This window comes from Oryzias latipes, chromosome 2 (genome assembly GCF_002234675.1).
Source record: "Oryzias latipes chromosome 2, ASM223467v1".
Taxonomy (NCBI): domain Eukaryota; kingdom Metazoa; phylum Chordata; class Actinopteri; order Beloniformes; family Adrianichthyidae; genus Oryzias; species Oryzias latipes.
The window spans coordinates 4,874,632-4,897,665 of NC_019860.2; the positions used below are offsets into that span (position 1 = coordinate 4,874,632).

The 23,034-nt window shown below is 43.7% G+C and overlaps 4 protein-coding genes across 5 annotated transcripts in view; 2 read left to right on the forward strand and 2 right to left on the reverse strand.

Moving 5' to 3' along the window:
• The window catches only part of LOC101163225 (gastrula zinc finger protein XlCGF57.1), a 466,623-nt gene that overhangs the window by 330,915 nt on the left and 112,674 nt on the right, over window positions 1-23,034 (forward strand). The window lies entirely within an intron of this gene.
• LOC111948636 (gastrula zinc finger protein XlCGF57.1-like) overlaps window positions 1-23,034 on the reverse strand; it is a 187,877-nt gene that overhangs the window by 76,005 nt on the left and 88,838 nt on the right. The gene's annotated exons all lie outside the window — the stretch shown is intronic.
• On the reverse strand, window positions 1,515-5,927 carry LOC105355503 (protein NLRC3-like). The gene is made up of 6 exons (XM_023962290.1): window positions 5,805-5,927; window positions 4,732-4,869; window positions 4,545-4,649; window positions 3,889-4,008; window positions 3,398-3,453; window positions 1,515-3,310 (listed from the first exon to the last, which is right to left on the reverse strand). The coding sequence occupies exons 2-6, from the start codon at window positions 4,815-4,817 to the stop codon at window positions 1,515-1,517; spliced, it is 2,163 nt and encodes a 720-aa protein (XP_023818058.1). The 5' UTR covers window positions 4,818-4,869; window positions 5,805-5,927.
• The window catches only part of LOC110013959 (gastrula zinc finger protein XlCGF57.1-like), a 317,596-nt gene continuing 311,488 nt past the window's right edge, over window positions 16,927-23,034 (forward strand). Inside the window, exon 1 of one of the 2 annotated variants that reach the window (XM_023962400.1) lies at window positions 16,927-17,392. In XM_023962400.1, coding sequence (XP_023818168.1) covers window positions 17,221-17,392 — 172 coding nt within the window. In that variant the 5' untranslated portion in view covers window positions 16,927-17,220. The remainder of the gene's footprint in view (window positions 17,393-23,034) is intronic. The other variant, XM_023962394.1, reaches the window with a different exon arrangement.

A 23,034-nucleotide genomic window follows, 5' to 3' on the forward strand; every position in this document is an offset into this window, starting at 1 on the left:
AGCTGAAAGAGATGACCAGTTTGGGGAGGGAGTCACTGGCTCCCCAACCCCAAGCTGAGGACAAAGGACTCTTAACGACCCGAAACTATTTAGGCTAAATTCCCAATCCATCCAGTTTCAGGTCTGACTCCTCCCCCATGAGCGCCTATATACCAGCTCTTTTACCAGCTAATTCAGAATTGACAAAGCCTCTTGGACAAGAGGTGATGACAGCCCCTAAACCTACTACTATGAAGCCAACAGGTATGTTTACAACATTTGGGTGTGTGTGTGGACAGGCCTCGCCCTTATAGACTTGTAGTACACCTGAACCTCTCTGTAATATAAGCTTTATTGATGTGAGGAAACAACACCAGGGATTCCGTTTTTCATGCTTCCATGAGTCTCAATCACGTGGCCAGCCAAAAAAAAATAAAGCAAAAAAAAAAAAAGGTTTCTCTATAGTAAGATTAACTGGCCGTATTTTGGGGACTCTTGTCCTAAACAGAGTAGATCATTGATGACTGAAGTTTTCTATGTGAACGTAGCTTGAATGTTTCCTGACAGAGAAGTTACTGTGAATCCCTACCCAAATTCCCAGAACCCAGTAAATGAAGCTCTGACCAAAGAGCAGTTTTTGCAATGTTGCTGTACCAGTGACAAAGAGAACTGAAGGATCATCTGTTTATCTAAATGTAAATGTAAAATCTAAATGTGAACGATGAATGTTAAATAACAGCTGAATCTTTTGTTGCCATGGAAACATCTTTGTTCTAAAGAAAATCTAAGCAGCTGTTTTCTTCCACTGCAGACTCTTCAAAGAATCAAAGATGTTCAATTTCTGGAAAATCCAGAAAATCTTTGAATTCAAACCGTTCAGCTTCAGTGAAGAACTACAATTGTAGAAATGAACCAACCAGCAGCTTCAATGTTCTGACCTCAGAGTTTGCAGTCTGCAGTTTGGACTCTCCAGTCCAGAACACAGAACCTTCATCATGGATGAATCCTCCAGGTTGTTGTTGTACAGGTCCAGTTCTGTCAGGTGGGACGGGTTGGACTTCAGAGCTGAGGCCACAATTTCACAGTCAGTCTCTGAGAGTCGACATCCTGTAAGTCTGTGAAGAGAAAGAAAGACAGAAACAGGTGATCTATGATGAATTCAGGCTGTGATGAAGTTCCTGTTGGATATTTATCTCTTCATCAGAGCTTCATCTTCATCATGAAACAGTCCTCCTAATTAGTCTCTCTCAGACTTTCATCTTTCTTTCATCTGTAGCTGGAGGAGAGAAGGTGGAGCTCCATGGAGCTTCATGCTGCCCTCAGTCTGTCAGTGATCTGAGGTCTGAACCCCAAAGTTCAGATCACAGAGGCTGACAGCTGTCACTCTGACCATGACGATGATGAAGATGATGGTTGACTGTTGACATTTTTTGCTTCCAGCTCTGAAGCTGAATTCTAACAATTTTCAAAACCTTTCATTCTTTGTAAATCAATCTGAACACTGATCTGATTTATCATCACAATCACTTCAGGACTCACATGAACTTTCTGCAGTTCTTCACAGTTGGGATCAGTCTCCGTTTACCCTCATCTGATGTGTTGTACTGGTTCAGGTACAGCTCATCCAGAACCTCCTCTGACATCAGCAGAGTGTAGGCCAGAGCTGAGCAGTGGATCTCTGAGAGTTCCTTCTCTGATTTTTTCTCTGACTTCAGGAACTCTTGGATCTCCTGATGAACTGAGAGGTCCTTCATCTCCATCAGACAGTGATAGATGTTGATGCTTCTGTCAGGAGAGACTCCTTCACTGTTGATCTTCTTCAGGTTGTTGATGGCTCTCTGGATGGTTTCTGGATTCTTCTCTGTCTGACCCAGCAGGCCTCCTAAGAGTCTCTGGTTGGACTCCACAGAGAGACCATGAAGGAAGCGAACCAGCAGGTCCAGGTGTCCAGTTTGACTCTGCAGAGATTTCTTCATGACTCTACTCAGAAACTCATCCAGGGATGGGTTCTCCATGTTGTTCTTCAGGAAGTCCTCAATGACCTTTACCTTCCTGTTGGAGTAACAGTGGAACATGTAGACTGCAGCCAGAAACTCCTGAACGCTCAGATGAACAAAGCTGTAGACCAGTTTCTGGAAGATCCCACACTCTCTTCTGAAGATCTCAGTACAAACTCCAGAGTAAACTGAGGCCTCTGTGACATCCAGACCACACTGCTGCAGGTCTTTTTGGTAGAACATGATGTTTCCTTTCTCCAGATGTTCAAATGCCAGCCTCCCCAGCTTCAGAAGAACTTCCCTGTCAGTCTCTGTCAGCTCTTGTGGACTTCTCTGATGTTCCTGCTGGTACTTGTTCTTCTTCCTCTTTGTCTGGACCATCAGGAAGTGGGAGTACATGTCAGTCAGGGTGGTGGGCAGCTCTCCTCTCTGCTCTGTGGGCAGCAGGTTCTCCAGAACCACAGCAGTGATCCAGCAGAAGACTGGAACTTCACACATGATGTAGAGGGACATGGAGCCCTTGATGTGGGAGATGATTCTGCTGGACAGCTCTTCATCTGGGAACCTCCTCCTGAAGTACTCCTCCTTCTGAGCATCATTGAAGCCTCGGACTTCTGTCAGTCTGTCCACACATGAAGGAGGGATCTGATTGGCTGCTGCAGGTCTGGAAGTGATCCAGACCAGAGCTGAGGGCAGCAGACGTCCCTGGATGAGGTTAGTGAGCAGCACGTTGACTGAGGACTTGTGTGTGACATCAGACACCACCGGACTGTTGTTGAAGTCCAGAGAAAGTCTGCTTTCATCCAGACCATCAAAGATGAACAGAAGTTTGCAGACAGACAGCTGTTCTGCTGGGATCTTCTGGAGTGTTGGATGGAACAGCTGGATCAGAGTGAGAAGACTGTGCTGCTCATCTCTGATCAAGTTCATCTCCCTGAAGGACAGAGGAACCACAGCACTGATGTCTTGGTTCTCCAAGCCCTCGGCCCAGTCCAGAGTGAACTTCTGCACTGAGAAGCTTTTTCCAGCTCCAGCAACTCCGCTGGTCAGAACCACTCTGATGGATCTGTGTTGGTCAGGGAGGACTTTGAAGATGTCTGGGTTCTTGATTGCAGTGTCATGGAGCTGGTTGGTCTTGGTGGTGGTCTCCAGCTGCATCACCTCATGTTGGGTGTGAGCCTCTGGTCTCAGTTCCTCTGTGATGTAGAGCTCAGTGTAGACCCTGTTGAGGAGCGTTTCTCTTCCTGCTTCTTCAGTTCCTTCAGCCACATGTTCACTTCTGCTCCTCAGACTGATCTGATGTTCTCCAAACATCTCCTGCAGACCAACATCTGCTGAAAGAGCAGAGAAGAAAGCTCCTTCATGAGTATTCCACATGTTTCCAGAAGATTCCATCAGCAGATGATCAGGCTCTGACTCACCAGCTCTGGGTCTTTCTGCAGACTGGGGTCCGCTCCTCTTCTTCTCTCTGTGGACACTAAGGAGAAACGTTAGTGAACAACAATCAAAGCAGTCAGTGGGAAGTTCCAGACTAACTCTGATCATGGAGCAGATCATCTCTGATCTGCAGACTCAGATATTGTGATCCAGACTGTGCTGAATGTGAGCAAATGTGTTTCCAGGTTAAACCAGAGCAGATCTAGTCCATCTGAAGGTCTAAATGATGTGTTAGCTGTGTTTGGAGCTCATGTCTGGACTGAGCTCAGAGAAAAGTTCAGCTGTTTGCTTCATCCTCACAGACTGAGCTTTGTGTCCTCCAGAGTTGTCCAACTCTTTTCCTTTCTCTCAGAACTAAAGCGCTCACAGCAGATGGTTGACCCTCCTGGATGGATCAGCTGATGTTCTTGATGAGAACATTGTTGTTCCTGCTGAGAGCTGAACTCTGCTTTGTTCACTAGAAACTGCTTCTTACTGTGAGTCTGAAGGTCCTGGTTCAGTTCTGAACTCTGGAGGATGATCTTTGGACTGGTCACTCTTCATGGATCCACAGCTGGAGGCTGCAGACTGGACTCTCTGTGTGACCTGTTGACCTCTGCAAACACCAAACCATCAGAGTGTTGGAGGATCTGCTTCTTCATGAACAGCTGATGGACTTTGACATGAACACAGACTGAGCTGTTTAGTCTGGAATAACATGACATGTTTGGATCAACAGTTTACAGGTTTCAGCATTTTTTGTCAACCAATCCAGACTTTTTTCTAGAAAAGCTGATTCCAATTCTCCATGTAGAAATGGAGAAATTCTGATAGCAGAAAGTCAAACTAGAACAATGTGATGTTTGGAAAGCATGAAAATCTGAATCCTAGGAGTCTGCAGTGATTCTTCTCATTAGACTGGAGCTGCTGTCAGTCAGAGTCAGCAGTCAACATGTTTTCTTCTCCAACATCTCTGATGTCTCTCAGAGACTCTCAGAAGACTCAACTGAAAAGATCTCATCACACACATGATGCTCCAAGTGAGTCTGATCAGAGAGATCCAGAACTGAACCAGACCTCAAGTCCTTCATCTGAAAACTGTTGATCATCTGAACTAGAATCCAGCCTCCAAAAACTCTGACAAACACTCACTGTTCCACTCCTGGACTGATGTCTTTGAAGTCTGGATTAACATCCTTTGATCTGTCACTCCTGAAGGACCCCCAGCTGGATCCAGATCCAGGTCCAGGTTGGTTCCTGTGTAGAATGAAGGTTGCTGGTGTGAGTCCTGAGCTCTGACATGGAGGAGATCATGGACAGTGGGAGATGTTCATCTCACCTCTGAGCTTTGCTCTGGTTGTCATGGTTACCGTCTCTGCTTCTAGAGGGAGGGGCTCCCTCCTGTGGTTCCTCCCACTGATCCATGCTGCTGGATTCACTGGATCCACATCAGCTCACACACACCTTCCTCCTTCACCTGCAGAGGAAATCCTCATCATCATCATCATCAGCAGCACATCAGGATCATCAGGATTTCTGCTTTGGAGCTTCATTTTCAATCCTCAACATCTTCATCAAACTATTGTTTGCTGCAGCAGAAAAATCTTTCTTCTTTCAGTCAGATGAAAATTCAAATGTTCTGAGAAGTTCTGTCTGCAGCAGGATCAGAACTCTGTTCCTGCAGGACTCTGTGGATCTGAACCATCTTCTCTTTCGTGATGGTTTTTTGGACTAAAACTAAACATCTGGATGAGCTCAGAGTTTCCTCACTGACATTTGACCTTTGACCTGTTTTCCTTCATGTCCAGAATCCAGTCGAGCTGCTCTAAAGAAAATCCATGAAGTGAGTTGAAATCCAAACGTATTGAAGCTGAATTGAAGCAACATCAGAGCAAAAGCAGAAAAGGATCAAAGCTGTTCAGATTTTCTTCCTCACATGAGAGCCTCTCATTTCATCTGATGAAGATCAAACATTTCCTCCATTCAGACACCAAGCTGCACTTCCTATTCCACCCTGCAGAGGTCAGTGTTTGCAGATCCCAAAAGTCTCCGTCTGTTTGCAGATGATCTCATGATCTCCATTTGCAGAGGTGAAGATCTTCACTTTGTTTCTTTGTTTGGTTGAAGGATGAAGAAAGTAAAGAAAGAAAAATCACAACCAGATCAAATGGGACTGAAAAAGCTGAAGTTCAGATGATTGATCCTCCTTTCAACTCCTCCAAATCATTTCATCACTTCATCATCCAGAACTCCAAACTAATGTTGGATCAATCTGATCTGATCTCAGCCAGGTTCCTTTAGATTCCAACAAAGAGGCTCCCAGCTGAGTCCTAACATTCAAGAACTTCTTCTGAAAGTCTTTGAAATGCAAACATCCACATTCTTTCCATCCCAGCTGTTCCATCAACTCACCCCTCTGACACAAATGCAGCTGTTCTTTCTTTGACTTCTTCCTCTGGATTTTTGGAACCGCTTGGAGTCCCTGAAGTCCAACCGGCTCCAGTTTCAAACCAGTTCTGAATGCAGCCAGGAAGCAGATTCCTGTGGACTTTGGACATGAAGGACACGGTCTGACCCAGAAGCAGATCTTAAATTTGGTTAATCTGTTATGCATTCAACTGGTTTCTTTGTAATCGTTGACTGGATTTATGATTTGATTGTTTTCTTCAGTAAAACATCAACAGATTTTGAGTTTTTTCTCTTATTTTTTCTCCAAACATCACATGATGATGGAAGTCTGAGAGAACTGGATCAGAAAAATACTTTTCAACTCTGTTTCTATTTTTCATCATTTCTATTTTCTTCTCAATTTCTTTTGCTTTGACCCAAAACTCCTCAAACAGGATTCCTGAAGCGTCTCTGAAAGTCAGATGTTTGAGAGTTTCTATCAGGGTTTGTGTTTGTGAAAAAGACCTTCAGGATTTAGAATCTGGTTCTGGACTCTTCTGTCTGATGAAGGTCTGACAGACAAACCCTGCAGGAAGAAACCAGCTGCATTTGCAGCTTCTTTGTTCCAAAGTCTATTTCCATGGCAACAGCAGGTCTTCAGCTGGTGCGGCCCACGACAGGACGAGTAACAGTTTTTTCCAAAGCTGTCTCCTTTGCACATGTATGTAATAGACTACACTGTAAATACACTCATCCCTAAATGCAAATATATAATATTTCTGTACATTTCTAATCAGTCAACCTGGAAATCTGGACAAACTATTTATAATAGTACTGTCTTGTATATTTTATCCACATATAACTCATATTTAGATGTATATTTAACTTACATTTATGACATGCTTCTATGCTGCACTTTACTGCTTGTTACACTTTGGTTAAACACAAACTGCATTTCGTTTCCTTGTACAGGCTTGTCGCGGGGTTCTCTCAAGAAATTCAGAAAAAATGCAAAAACAAAAACTGGTAGGCAAGCCAGGAGAGATTTCATAAGGTTTTTACCCTTTTTAATAGAGTCTTTGGGAGACACACAAAAAATAAAGCAGGGATGAAAGTAAAACAACATAAATTCATCTGACTTCAGATCATATCACCTTCAATTGTGAATTTGAATGGCACTCCTTCTGCCCATTTCTCTCTCAACCTCTCAGTCCCTCTGCAATGATGAGAGTGAGGCTTCCTCTGCCATTGTGAGAGTGAGGCGCCTTCTTATGTACCTCTTGCCACTCCCACATAATTAGGCCTTTTACTTAGAAAATTGTAAAGAGTTATTCTCAAAACATTTCATATTTCCTTCAATAATTAAATAATGTCCATCACATTAACTTCAGCCACAAATAATTCAACTTAAACTATACAAAGAAAAAACGAGAAACAAAAACAAGATAAATTAGGAACAGCTGTTTCCTAAGATTTACAACAATATATAAACAAAAAAAAACAAATCCCTCGGTTTGGCTGTCAACGGAGGGGGCGTGGCTAAGACGCCGCTGCTGCTGAGCTGCTGCCGTGAGTAAGCGGTTCTATGTATGTGTATGCTTAAAACTACTGATGACCAAGTGTGCACCCGAGGTCTAAACTGTAAAAATGAAAGGTGAATTGTAAGAAACTATGGTTTCACAGCGAAATGTTTGATTGTGACGTGGACGCGCGCACCAACATGTGTGGGTGTGTGTGTGTGTATGTGTGCTCACGGTGTTCGCTCAGCCCGAGAGACGGAGCCGCTCCGTCACATCATCCCTCCCCTCTGGGAGGTTGTCGATGTTCGGCAACCTGGAGAGAAAATCTGCAACTACATTGGTGGGGCCAGATCGATGTCGCACAACAAATCGGTAGGGTTGAAGTGATAGGTACCAACGTGTGAGACGACTGTTATGATCTTTCATCGAATTTATCCAGGTGAGGGCCCTGTGATCTGTTTCTAGGTCAAATTCTCTACCTAGCAGATAATATCGCAAACTCTCTAATGCCCATTTAATTGCAAGACCTTCCTTTTCAACAGTAGAATATCGGGTTTCTCGTGGTTGAAGCTTACGACTAAGGAACAATATTGGATGTTCATCTCCTGGCTCCCCCTGGACCAGCACCGCTCCCAGGCCGACCGCCGAAGCATCCACCTGCACCAGAAATCTTTGGTTGAAGTCGGGACTTCGCAGGACCGGTGATGAACACAGACAGGCTTTCAGTGTTGTGAATGCTTTTTCACACTCCTCTGTCCACTGAACTGGGTTCTTTTGGTCCTTCTTAGTTAAAGATGTAAGTGGAGCTGCCATGGTTGCAAATTGTGGAACAAAACGCCTGTACCAGCCAACCAGTCCTAGGAACGATCGCACTTCCTTCTTGGTTTTTGGTCTAGGACAGTTTCGGATCGACTCCACTTTATCCACTTGTGGACGCACTTCTCCTCCTCCAAGATGGTACCCAAGGTATTCGGTCTCTCGCTGGGCCCATCTGCACTTGGAAGGGTTAAGTGTTAAGCCAGCCTCTTGAATTCGTCCTAGAACCAAGGAGAGATGTTGCATGTGCTCTGTCCATGTTTTGCTGTAGATTACCACATCATCAAGGTATGCTGCACTGCAGTGGCCACATCCCTGTAGCACTCTGTCCATCAACCTTTGGAAGGTGGCTGGGGCACCATGCAAACCAAAGGGCATAACAGTAAACTGAAATAACCCTGCAGGTGTTTGGAATGCAGTGTACGGTCGACTCGTCTTCTCCAGAGGGACTTGCCAATACCCTTTGCACAGGTCAAGGGTGGTGATGTATTCTGCAGGTCCAATCTTCTCTAGCAGGTCATCTATTCTGGGCATGGGATAGGTGTCAAACTCAGAGATGGAGTTGAGTTTCCTGAAATCAATACAGATGCGCAGAGAACCATCCTTCTTGAAGGCAATGACCATTGGGCTACACCACTCTGAATTGGAAGGCTCGATCACCCCAAGCCTCAACATCTGTTCTATTTCATCTTGAAGTTTGCTCACCAGTTGCTGTGGAACTCTGTACGGGCGTTGGCGGATCGGAAGCCCATTCTTCAGTCTGATGATATGTTCAATCAAGCAGGTCATTCCAGGTTTATCTGCAAACAGTGAAGAAACATCTTTGAACAGTTCAGTCAGTTCTGTTGCTTGTTTGGGTGGGAGGTGTGCCAGACCGGCTGAACCACCAGAGCTAGTATCTTCATCGCTGTCCTCTCCGGAGTTGATTTTTCTCACCAGCATGGCTCTCGTAGGAGTCGGACCTGGGTTTTCCCTCCATTCTTTCAGCAGATTGATGTGGTATGTTTGTTTTGACTTTTTCTTTTCAGGGTGGTGAACTTCATAGGTGACCGGACCCATCTTCCGAGTAATGACATATGGCCCCTGCCATTTAGCCAACAACTTATGAGTTGAGGAAGGGAGAAGAAGAAGAACCTTCTGCCCAGGTTGAAACTCACGGTTACGGGCCTGTTGGTCATACCAAGTCATTTGTTTCCTTTGGGCCTCACGCAGGTTGACTTCTGCCTCCTCTTGATACCTCTGTAGTCGTTCTCTCATCTCCAACACAAATTGTATTACCCCTTTGCCTGCAGGCGTGGTAGACGGAGCCTCCCAACTCTTCCGGAGTAGATCCAACGGCCCTTGGACATCCCACCCGTACAGGAGCTCAAAAGGGGAAAATCCTGTGGAGGCTTGAGGAACTTCTCTGTAGGCAAACAGAAGAAATGGCAACCAGCGATCCCAGTCTTTACCTGTGTCATCCACAAACTTCTGCAGCATCTTTTTGAGTGTCTGATTGAACCTCTCCACCAAACCATCCGTTTGTGGGTGATACGGTGTAGTTCGAATAGCAGAGATTCCAAGGTGTTTGTAGAAGAGCTGCATCAGCCGGGAAGTAAAGTTAGTCCCCTGGTCGGTCAAGATCTCATCTGGGATCCCCACTCTGGAAAACAGTTGAACCAAGGCTCGGACAACAGTGGGAGCAGTGCTGGTGCGCAGTAGGAAGGCTTCAGGAAATCTGGTTGCATAGTCACAGACAACAAGGATATATTCGTGGCCACTACTACTTTTAACAAGTGGGCCGACTATATCCATGGCAATCCTTCGGAATGGAGTGGATATAACAGGAAGTGGTTGGAGTAAGACTCTGTTTGATTTTCGGGTTGGACATGTTTTCTGACAGGTAGGACATGCGGCACAATACTTCTGTATATCTGTATACATAGAAGGCCAGTAGAAACGAGATGCTGCTCTAAGGTATGTTTTATGACGACCTAAATGTCCTGCCCATGGAACGGTGTGAGCGAGCTGCATAACAAGTGGCCTACAAATAACCGGTACAACAAGACACCTTTGTTCACCCTCAGCCATATATAGGACATTGTTGTCAACAATAAACTGTGACTTCTCCACAAAGAGTTTGTCATTACTTTGTGTGACTTTAGCAAACAGAGGTTTCAAATCTTTATCCTCCTTTTGTAAATCAGAAATATTCCCGTGTTTCATCCCCACAAAATCTGCTGCCTCTGGGCTCATTAAGTTTAGTTTTTTCTCGAAACGTTTTTGGGAGCGAGATTTCCTTAGCCTAATTTTACCACCCTCAAAAAGGCTGTCATCAAAATCAAAATCAGGCAAATGTTGCACATTAGCTTTAGCTTGGGCTCGAGTGAGTACAGCCCCAGAAATTTTCACATCGACTTCACCGTGGGTTTTCATTATGTTCAGTGGCTCAGTTGTTTTTTTCAGCAAGTCCATGAGCACAGGTAAATCACATCCGAGAATAACATTTACAGGTAAATTGTCTACCACGGCAAACGTTAATAGATAGGCCTGAGCATCAATACATACAGTTAATTCAGCTTTAGGATAAAGATGCTTATCCCCATGAACACAAAGAATGTCTGTTTTCTGGCTATAATCCAGAGCCCCCGTTGGCACCAAACTGCGCTTTATCAATGAGATGAAGCTTCCAGTGTCCAACATAGCAGTGATCAGTTGTCCATTAACAGTCACATCAATATATTTCTGACCTTTAAAGTCTTTACCATCAGTGTGCTCACCCCTAGGTCTAGGTGGATAACATGCACCAGTGACCTTAGATTTCCGAATGGGACACACTGAAGCTTTGTGTCCTGGTTGCTGACAATAGAAGCACACAATGTCCTTACCAGATGATCGTTGGCCTGCTGCCTTATTGGTGGTACCTGGAGCGTCTGAAGCGTTCTCCCTCCTCGACATTCTTTGCTGAAACAGCTGGGCTGGTTGAGATGTTACCCCCATGGAGCGTAGAGTTGGCCCTCCTCTCCTGGCGTTGAGGTACTGGACAGCAAACTGCTGCTGCGATCCCCTCTGTCGGCTCATGCTCCTTCACCCAGGTCCTGACATCAGCTGGTAACACCCGCAGTAGTTGCTCCAAGATGATGACCTCCCCTATCTGTTCCTTGGTGTGCCGCTCCGGCTGGATCCAACGGCGATAGAGAGACTTCAGGCGATGGTAGGTTTCTGTCGGGTTTTCACCATGCGGCACAGATGTTGAGCGGAACTGCTGCCTATAAGTCTCTGGTGAAATGTCAAACTTAGCCAACAGTGCTGCTCTCAAGTCTTTATAGCAGTGGGCTCGGTCTTCATCCATTGCTGTGTAGGCTTCCAGGGCTTTACCAGACAGCAGTGGAACCAAATGACATGCCCACTCTTTTTTCGGCCATTTCCATGTTTTAGCGATGCGTTCAAAGCGCATCAGATAGTTTTCAATGTCTTCCCCCATCTGGTAAGGGGGAATTTTTGGATCGGAAAAAAGACCCCTAGGATGTGCAGTGCTGTCAGAGTCTTCTGAGCCAGATGATGACGTCTCAGTGTCCGGCAAACGACGTGATGCTGGAGTTGGTAGAGTATACCTTGGGCTGCTTGCTGTAGATGTACTGGGGGTTCGTGGTCCTTTGCTCTTTGATTTGCACGGAGCTTTGATGTGCGGTTGCTGCACTTTACTTTGGAGGGATCCGCTCAGGCGGTGAAGTGAAGCCACAAGCTCTTCTTCTCTCTTTTGCTGAGCAGTCAAGAAATCCCTCATAATGGTCAGCATGTCACTCCCTGAAGTACCAGAGGGACCTGGCTTTGGAGTTGCCTCCATTTCTTCTTCAGATGGCGTAGATGGTGCTGTTTCCCAAGCTTGGTCCACAGTTGCCTCAGGATGCTGGGAGTCTTTCTGGGACCGTAATCCACTCCTTCGTTTTGGAAGCTGAATCCTCCTTTTACGGCTTGCCATCCCACTTCTGACACCAAATGTCGCGGGGTTCTCTCAAGAAATTCAGAAAAAATGCAAAAACAAAAACTGGTAGGCAAGCCAGGAGAGATTTCATAGGGTTTTTACCCTTTTTAATAGAGTCTTTGGGAGACACACAAAAAATAAAGCAGGGATGAAAGTAAAACAACATAAATTCATCTGACTTCAGATCATATCACCTTCAATTGTGAATTTGAATGGCACTCTTTCTGCCCATTTCTCTCTCAACCTCTCAGTCCCTCTGCAATGATGAGAGTGAGGCTTCCTCTGCCATTGTGAGAGTGAGGCGCCTTCTTATGTACCTCTTGCCACTCCCACATAATTAGGCCTTTTACTTAGAAAATTGTAAAGAGTTATTCTCAAAACATTTCATATTTCCTTCAATAATTAAATAATGTCCATCACATTAACTTCAGCCACAAATAATTCAACTTAAACTATACAAAGAAAAAACGAGAAACAAAAACAAGATAAATTAGGAACAGCTGTTTCCTAAGATTTACAACAATATATAAACAAAAAAAACAAATCCCTCGGTTTGGCTGTCAACGGAGGGGGCGTGGCTAAGACGCCGCTGCTGCTGAGCTGCTGCCGTGAGTAAGCGGTTCTATGTATGTGTATGCTTAAAACTACTGATGACCAAGTGTGCACCCGAGGTCTAAACTGTAAAAATGAAAGGTGAATTGTAAGAAACTATGGTTTCACAGCGAAATGTTTGATTGTGACGTGGACGCGCGCACCAACATGTGTGGGTGTGTGTTTGTGTATGTGTGCTCACGGTGTTCGCTCAGCCCGAGAGACGGAGCCGCTCCGTCACACTGTTTATGTGTAACGACAATAAAACTGAATATAAACTAATGTCTTTTAGAACAGAATAGAGCCGCTCAGAGGTCAGAGGTCAGCTGCTGCACCTTTCTGTGACTGCAGTCCAGTTTCAGAGATTTTTGCAGATCTCTGCTAAAATCAGCCTTTTAGCAGAGATCTCTGTTAGAATAAACGTCTTCAGGATCTTCTTAGGATGATGGAAAGCAGAGGATTCTTGCTGCTGAAACTCATGGAAAGCCGTTCTTCAGAACAGGACGTTCTCTAGCGGAAGGTCTAGAGTGGGAACCTGAGGTTCCATGTAGAACCCTTTGGGCTGTCAAAGTAAATGAGGATGAGAGGCTCTGTCACCCAGAGAGAGCTCAGAATAGATCCACTGCTCCTCCACATCCAGAGGATCCAGCATCTGGTTCAGATGTTTCCTGGACACCTCAGTAGATTCAAGATTTAAGATTCAAGATTCAAAGGGTTTACGGTCATCTGCACAGTAAGAAACAGGTTTCCCTGCACAATGAAATTTTTCCTTTGCTGTCTGCTCCGAATGCCAAAAAAGGATACAGGAACTGAAAAATCACACAGAACATACACACAAAAGACACAAGATGTCGTGCAAATTCTAAATGTGCAAAAACAGTGATGATAAACAATAGCAAACGATGAGGATGTGCAAAGGTGCAGTTTGTTGTTCCAGACTCCCGTCAGCTGTTAAGGAGTCTGATGACAGAGGGAAAGAAAGAGTTCTTGAGTCGGGTGGTCCTGCACTTCACACTCCTGAACCTCCGTCCTGAGGGGAGGAGAGTGAACAGACCTGGTTGGGGGTGGGTGGGGTCCTTGATGGTGGAGGCAGCTCTACTGTGGATCTCACGTTTGTAGATGCTCTTCAGCGAGGGCAAAGGAGTCCTGGCGATCTTGGACGCAGTCTTCACCACTCTCTGCAGGCGTTTGCGGTCCATGGCGGTAGAGCTGCTGTACCACACTGTGATGCAGCTGGTCTGGATGGACTCAACCATGCAGCTGTAGAAGTTGCTGAGAATCTTTGGGGACATGCCAAACCTCCTCAGCCTCCTCAGAAAGTACAGCCGCTGATGAGCTTTCTTCACCAGCTGTGAAGTGTTGAGTGTCCAGGTGAGGTCCTGGCTGAGGTGGACCCCCTGATATTTGAAGATATTTTGAGGACTAATCTTTATTTTGACAACATTTCTAGCGAGAAATGTACCATCTACTTTTAGAATTTGCATTCGTTTTGGACATACAGTTTGTAGTTTGTTTGTTTGGTTCAACTTTTTCTCCAAAAGGCTCTGATACGTTGTAGAATAACAACGTTTATTTTCAATCATATCTGCAGACGTGTGCGTTGGTCATGTGACTAATATGTTTCTCTTTTTTTTTCACAGAAAATGCCATAAAATACAATAGATTGCAGATTAATATGTATTTTTGATAACATTTCTAGCAGCACATATACCCTTTCTTTTCATAATATCCATTCATTGCAGACATGCAGTTTGTAGTTTGTTTGTTTGTTACGTTCAACTTTTCCTCAGAAGGATCTGAAAGCATTTGATCTTTTTCATTCATATCTTCGGGCTGACGTGAGGTCACTTGGGGTCACTTGACATGACTTTCTCTTTTTTCCTGTGGAAAATCTCGTAAAAAGGTACGTTGCGATTTATTAATTACTTTTATTTACATTTCTAGGGACCCGTGTATATGTTTTCTCGTTCCATCTTGCTGTTGTTCACTAGTGTTACAGACTTTGATTGACAAGTAATAAACAACGAGGAAGAATGTTGAGTTCAGGGACGGACCAAATAGTTCTTTAACTTGATTTTGCGATTTATTTATTTAATATTCTTTTGCATTTTTAATATATTCACACTACGAGTCTAAACGGCGTGTACAACACGTGTGATAATAAACAATAAACATTAAGATAAATGAGACAAAACAATTATTTTAATGGAGTTTATCAAAATATTAATAGCATCTATTATATTTTTTTTCTTTTACTGTCAGTGTTTTTTGACTATCTCATATATTCTAGTATTACATTGAAATGTTCTAATTTATCTGTTAAAATGTTTCATTACTGTTTCCTGTAGTGATTCTCAATAAAGTTTTAAAACCTTTTTTTTTTAAATAGGATATATGATCTTTTCCAATATTATGGTAAACAGGCCTTTAAGCCTTCAATTTGCTCCATTTGACATGAATCAGTAAATGCGCATTTCGAAAAGCCAGTGAATGCAGCATTATACAGGCACCCCCACCCCCACTCCCCCAGAAACCCCCGGATGAACCCGCTGGAAGGCGCGCGGCTGATAAACTCTTGGACAGCTGGAAGGTAGGCAATGCTTTGAACTTTTCTCTATGGAAATTTAATGGTTAGATTTGGGAAACCAGAGATGGGTTTTCAGTAAAAACGTTTTGCTGTTTAAGATAAACGTTGAATGACGAGGCGTTTTTCCATCTTTGTAAATTAAATAGGGAGCAGCATTAAGGTGAAGGCCTCTCCTGCAGAAAAGAAGGGGGCAAGAAACGTCAACCCAGTCTCATCCTAAAATGTGTAGTAGCTACGTTTGTCCACATGGAAAAACATAGCAATGAAGACTGCACACCAAAAGGACAATACCCCTGCGATGAAATGATCTTTGATCTCTGCATACTGCTGATGAGTGAAAACAACTGGAATGCTCCTGAAGATGCCAAAGTAATAGTTCCACCAATGCAATTTAATGTTCTTTTTAATGCTCGTAATAACTCTTGTGCTATCTTAGATGACCCCACCCTGGATAAAGGTGGAAAGATTTCATGTAATCCATGGACACCAGTGAAGATCACAAATCATTGAAGAAAAATGGTTCAGCGCATTGTCTAGTGGGTCTAGATGACCCAACTCCCAATGTTAAAGTGCCTAGGATAGCACAAGGGTTCAGTCTGAGCCTGGAGCTGGGGAAGGTGCCAAAGACATCCCGGCCGACTGACTTCAAGGACTATAGACCGTTGGCGCTGACCTCTCATCTGATGAAGACGATGGAGAGGCTGGTGCTCACACATCTTCGTTCCATGGTCAGCCAGTCAATGGACCCGCCGCAGTTCACCTACCTACCAGCACGCTATTGGAGTTGAGGATGCTGTCATCTTCCTCCTGGACAGAGCTCTGTCACACCTGGACCAGACTGGGAGCTCTGTGAGGGTCATGTTTTTCGACTTCTCCAGCGCTTTCAACACCATTCAACCACTGCTGCTGAGGGACAAGTTGGTGCACATGGGAGTGGACCAGCATCTGTCTGCATGGATGCTGCACTACCTCTCAAACCGACTGCAGTATGTGAGGTCTCGCCACTGTGAGTCTGACATGATCGTCTGCAACACAGGAGCACCGCAGGGAACAGTTCTGGCTCCGTTCCTGTTCACTGTCTAGACTTCACTGTTCTCAGACTTTCCACTTTCTTTGGCTCTCTGGCATCAGAGCCATCTCTGAAGCTCTGCAGCTGACGGTGCAGCTTCAGGATTTATGAGGAGGACCTACAAATACAATACACGAATGTGATCAGGTTTAGTTTTCAGTCAACAAATGCAGCTTCATTTTGAAAATGAAAAAAGCATTTCTGGTATTAATTTTTATTTTTAATTTTGCTTCAGAAAAACGTCCATACTGATGCGTTTTGTATCATACTTGTTTGTTTTGTCCTTTTGTTTTTAAATTTTATCATGTAAAGCACTTTGAGTACCTTGTGTTTTAAAGTGCTATACAAATAAACTTTGATTTGATTTGATTTTGTAGTAAAATCTGAACATTGGGATGGGACGCAGTGTGATGACGTCACAACAGCCCTCATTAAGTTTCCTTGATACATTTTTTTTCTATTTTGACTTTATCTTTTTTTATTACCTCCTGAATTGAAACTGTTTAAAAAATATTGGAAGCTTTTTGAACCATATTGAGGTTCAGTTCAGCAGTTTATACATCTCTTTTTAGTTTCTGCACGTGACCCGGAAGTAAACAGCACGAGGAGCTAGCAGCGCTAACTTGTTAGCAGGCTAGCAGCGTTAGCTTGTGTTGAGAGGACGGTGGTGTTTTGTTGGGACGTTTGTGAGGTTTTTGGACAGAAAGGGCGATACGTTGCTCGTGTGGGAACTCTCAGCATTTTCCAAAGTGTCGTAAATGAGTGAAGAAGTGTTGAACGGAAAGACAACGTGGATTGCTGTGATTGTGAGACTAGCAGATGATCGATCGGAGCTGCAGTGAAGAGGACGGCAGTGTTTGTGGGAGTTGGAGCTGAAGATCGGAGCAGGAACCATGTCTTCCCTTCAGTCTCTGAGAGAGTTGATCAACGAGCGACTAGCTGCTGCTACTGAAGAAATCTGCAGACTCTGTGAAGGAACCATCGTCCAGTACGAGCAGGAACTCTGTCGTCAGCGCAGACTGCTGGATGTCATCTGGAAACCACAGCTGCAGCTACACCACATAGGTATGTCACCTTCATCAAAGACACAGAGAAGCCCTTTGAGCTTCACCTCCACACTATAGAGTTCTGCCTGCGGTGTATGGAGTCCTATAGTGTTCATAATTAAATAAAAAAATATTTAATTCAATAAATAAATATGGCCTCATGCAAAAACACAATCAACCAATAAATCTCTCATAAATATATAAAAAGGTCATGAAATGCTGAAAAACCTGCACACAAATTTTAAATTAGCCAATTTATTATTCAATAAAGTTCACTTTTGCTTTAAAAACCTGTTCATTATTTTAAAACAGCATTTTAAAATATTCATTTTATTCATGTGGAATATTATTATAATTCTACGTCTTTTTTCAAAACCTTGGATTTCAAAATCAATATTTTCCAAAGTAGCTTGGTTTTTATTTCATGTTGCTGTTTTTCACAATGGCTTATTTATTTCATGAAGAGCTTTTTTAGGAGAATGTCTCTGTCTGTCAATCAAACCAGACAAGGCGGAGACACTTTTGTGATTGGCTACTCCTTTACTCAGACATAAGCAGCAGCACCCTGACTACATCGATGGAAGATGTTTCAGCCAATGAGATATATCGCTAGAGGAGAGACGCCCGCTTTAGAAGCCTGGCCGACGGTGGCGGAGCGCGACGCCATCTTGGTGAGGTCGACGACGCCCACATGACAAGGATTTCTATTGCTTTTGGAGGTGTCTAAGTAGCTTTTATATACTATATTTATTTTTACATTTATTAATATTTATACATATATGTAAATATATTATATTTATATATATATAATATATTCCGATTTGGGTGGACGCTGGCATGATTGTTGCCGCTGCTCACCGGTAACTCCTCGTCACCTAACTTTATTTTTCTGGATTTTTGTACTGCAAGTTTTGAGGCAAGATATCACGCTTGTCAAAGTGACACTTGGATTGTGTTGTCGTGCCCTGACAAACAAAATAACAAACTCAAACAAATTCAAGTCCGACTGCCTCCTCCTAACCGCGGCCTCCTCCCCCTCTCGGAGCCCCCCGTCTGACACTTCAGCGTCTGGCCTCCTACAACCACCTAAAACCACCAGATATGTGGTCATCCAATCTGCTCAACTGGTCAGCTCTCACCTGGATTCTCCTCTGGCTCTCCCACCATCCAGTGGCTGGGATTATCCGGTATTCCTCATTTGAACTCCTTCGGCTTCGCCTCCACATCCTTGCTCCCCCGCCCCCGCTGAACACCTGCACGGATCCTCCGCTCCCACCGCGCCGGAGATACATTCACCGTGGTTCACGTCGGCACTTCAACAAGGACTCATCTGAACCCATCCGCTCCTTCTGGCCACCACTCGTCGTCATCATCACAACACTGGACGCACTGTGGACCACAGCGTTCTGGCCAACCTGGTTAGACCCACAGCCACGGATGGTCCCGCCGCTCATCTCAACACCGCTACAGTCAACTTCGGTCTCACCCCAACTGTTCTGGCTGTGGTTTATCGCCCTCCCAAGACAAACTCTGACTTTTTAAATGAACTTGGAACTCTTCTCTCCCACCTCTCATCCCTCTCACCCAATGTCATAATGATGGGGGATTTTAATGTTCACTTTGATAACAGGCTTCTTCCTCTCACCAGAGACTTCAGCTCATGTTTGGACAGCCTTAACTTCACCTAGCATGTCAGTTCTCCTACCTACTCTAAAGGGCATATCTTAGATTTAGTTTGCTGCTCTGGATTAACCCCCACTAACTGCTCTGCTGATGAAATTCTTGTAACCGATCATTTTCTTGTGTCATTTAACATCTCCATCACTCTATCTGTCACTAAACCCTCCCGTCTCATCTCTTTTCGTAATGTTAAAAATATCAATGTGAACGCACTTTCCTCACTCATACGTGATATTCCGATCTCTAACACATCAAACCCTGATGCACTCGTCTCCTCCTACAACAACCTTCTTTCGGATTCTCTGAACCATCTCGCTCCTGTCAAAACTCGCCCTGTCTCCTTTTCCAAATCTGCTCCCTGGTTCACCCCTGAGCTCCGTCTCATGAAAGCCAAAAGTCGCCAGCTTGAGCGACTCTATAATAGAACTGGCTTAACAATTCACAAAGAAATTTATAAATCACATATCACTCAGTATAAGGACCTGGTTTCTACCACAAAAACAAACTATTTTTCTGAACTCATCTCCACAAACAAAGGCAATTCAAAAACTCTCTTCTCTCTGATGAACACTATTTTCAACCCCCCTGACTCTCTCCCTCCCCATTTCTTTTCCATTGAAACCTGTAACTCCCTCATGTCGTTCTTTAACAAGAAAATTCAAGTCATCCATCAACAGCTTAGCTCTTCTCTCCTCCCTCCCATCCCTGACTCTTTCTCTCTCAATCACATGTTTTCCTCCTCTCAACTGCCTGACCTCGAGGAAATTTCCTCTCTCATCCTTAAATCCAAACCGACCACCTGTTCCCTTGATCCCCTCCCAACATCTTTAGTTATAGCCTGCCTCCCATCTCTCCTTCCGCTCATTACTGCCATTATTCACTCCTCACTCTCATCTGGTACTGTCCCATCACTTTTTAAAATGGCAGCTGTTTAACCCATCCTGAAAAAACCCGGTTCAGATCCCAACGTATTCAATAAGCTCCGTCCAATTTCCAACCTTCCCTTCATTTCCAAAATTCTAGAGAAAATAGTCGCCTCTCAACTCTATGATCATCTGAAACACAATAATTTTCTGGAACCTTTTCAGTCTGGTTTCCGCCCCTCCCACAGCACGGAGACTGCTTTGCTCAAGATCACCAATGATCTTCTCATTGCAGCTGATTCTGGCCTCCTCACCATCCTCATCCTCCTTGACCTGAGTGCAGCCTTTGATACCATTTCTCATTCCATCCTCCTCCAAAGGCTCTCCTCCCTTGGTATCACCTCCATCCCCCTCCGTTGGTTTCAATCCTACCTCTCTGACCGCACCCAATTCATTCATCTTAAATCGTTTAAATCTCAGCCCTCCTCTGTCTCTTCTGGAGTCCCCCAAGGTTCTGTCCTTGGTCCTCTTCTTTTCATTACTTATCTTCTTCCCCTTGGCAATATCTTCCGTAAATTTAATGTTAATTTTCACTGTTTTGCGGATGACACCCAGCTCTATGTATCCAGTAAACCTGACTCCTCTCTTCCACCCTCCTCTCTCCACTCCTGTCTATCTGAAATAAAAAACTGGTTCACCTTAAACCTTCTCAAACTCAATAGCGATAAAACTGAGCTACTTCTAGTAGGTTCCAAATCCACCCTCTCCAAAGCCACAAGTCTAACTCTTTCCATTGATTCATCTTCTGTCTCCCCCTCCCCTCAGGTGAAGAGTCTGGGTGTCATCCTAGATAGCACCTTATCTTTTCAGTCCCACATCAATAACATTACTCGGTCAGCCCATTTCCACCTACGTAACATTAATCGTCTATGCCCCTCCTCACTGTCCCCTCTGCTTCTATCCTGGTCCACAGTCTGGTCACTTCCCGTTTAGATTATTGTAATTCTCTCCTCTTTGGTCTCCCACAAAAAACCCTCAATAAGCTTCAACTGGTCCAGAACTCAGCTGCCCGAATCATTTCCAGAACCCCCTCCTTCAGTCACATCACTCCAGTTCTCCACCAGCTGCACTGGCTCCCCATAACCTCCAGGATCCAATTCAAACTCCTCCTGTTCACCTTTAAGGCCCTCCATAACCTGGCTCCTCCTTATCTCTCCGACCTCCTTCATATCAAAACCCCCTCTCGTTATCTTCGGTCCTCCTCTTCTGTTCAGCTCTCTGTCCCTCCCGCCCGACTCGTCACAATGGGAAGCAGAGCCTTCAGCTGCTCTGCTCCCAAACTCTGGAATTCCCTCCCTCCTGACCTCCGTAACATAGACTCTCTGCCTACTTTCAGATCTAAACTCAAAACCTATCTGTTCATTTCTGCCTTCCCATCCTGATTCACTTTTTATTTTATCTACTATTTTTATTGTGCTTTTAATGTCTATTTTTAACCTTTGTTTTGTAAAATGGTTTTTTGAAAGGCGCTTTAAATAAAATGGATTATTATATATATAGATACATCATTTGTTGTTGTTAAAGGAGAGAAACAGTCAGCCTTACAAGCTCAAACTTTAATCAAAATGCATTGCTGCAGGATTTCTTACAAATAAAAAACTTATTACAAATTTTTTTTTAAATAATTTCTAAACATTTAGAAATTAAATTAAATTATTATGAAAAACCCAACAATAAGTCAATAATAATAATAATAACAATAATAATAATAAATCAATAGTAAGTCAATACAAACAATAAATAATAACAATACATAACTACTAAGTCAATAAATAATTAAAAATAAGTCTATTAATAATAATAATAATAATAATAATAATAATAATAATAAAATAAATATTCAAAAGAAGTCCAAAAGTGAACAATAGATTTACCCTAAAAAAACAACAACAACAAAGAAAAACAATAGATTTATACTGATTCATGTTAGTGATCAGTTCGTGTAACACAGATGTTATGGTGCCGGGTTTCAAGCAAACAGTCTGACCTCTCATCAAAATCTGTTTCCACAAATGTTTTGCACATATCCAGACTGTATTGCTAGTTGGTACCACAGTGAACCATCTGGGTTAACTCTTTTTATTGCTAAGATCCACTTTTTCCTTAAGTCTGAGTCCATTGGAAACCTGCAAGAAAAGGTCAGTCTCTGAGTCAGAAATGTATAAATCTATATTACTATAATAGTCCTGGTATGCTGTATACAGGTTTTGCAAAATAAAATGTACATTTATGTCGACAGCAAATTATCCGTACATCATGCAGCATGTTAACAACAGCCCTACAGCATCATGCATGTCAACATGTGTATGATTAATGAAGCCCCTGCAGCATTAAAAGAGAAAAATTATAATACTTACCTGTGAAATGATATACCTTCCTCCTTCATGGACTCAGTTCTCTGATTTTGGCAGTTGAAACCCAAACAATGAACTGGCATTTTGCAAAAAATGTGTTCACATGCATGCACTGCAGTAGTAACTTGACCTCACCAAGATGGCGGTGCTCTCCTCCCATGAGGAATCACGTGATGTCTCCTCTAGTGATATAACTCATTGGTTTCAGCGAACGTGACGGCGCGATGCACACTCCTCAACACTAGGGGGAGTGTGCACCTCAACACATCCACAGTGTTACCAGAAATTGGGCAGTTTTGGTTCTAAATTTGCGGATAAAAGTGGCTTTGGGCGAGTGTGCATAATTCAGGTGATTTTGTGGTCGGTTCTGCAATTTTCATCTTTTCATGAACATCTAGTAGTGGCCTAAGTTAGGCTGGGTGGTTGTTGGAGTTCCACAAAACTTCTATGAACTGGAGTTCAGTAAACACACCATGCCGCGTGTGGGAGGAGCTAGCAGCTAACGCTTTAGCCTGATAGCCACTTGGAGCTGTGGCTGTGTTTACCTCACTTAAAATGCATGGATGCACAATGCACACGGAGATTGCTAAGAGATCAGGTTTATTTATTTTGAATAGTTCTACATGATAACAATGTTTCCATGTTTGAGTTCATGAGATCATCCCAGAGAGTCTTTGCTTCAGGTCCTGCAGTCAAACTACGTC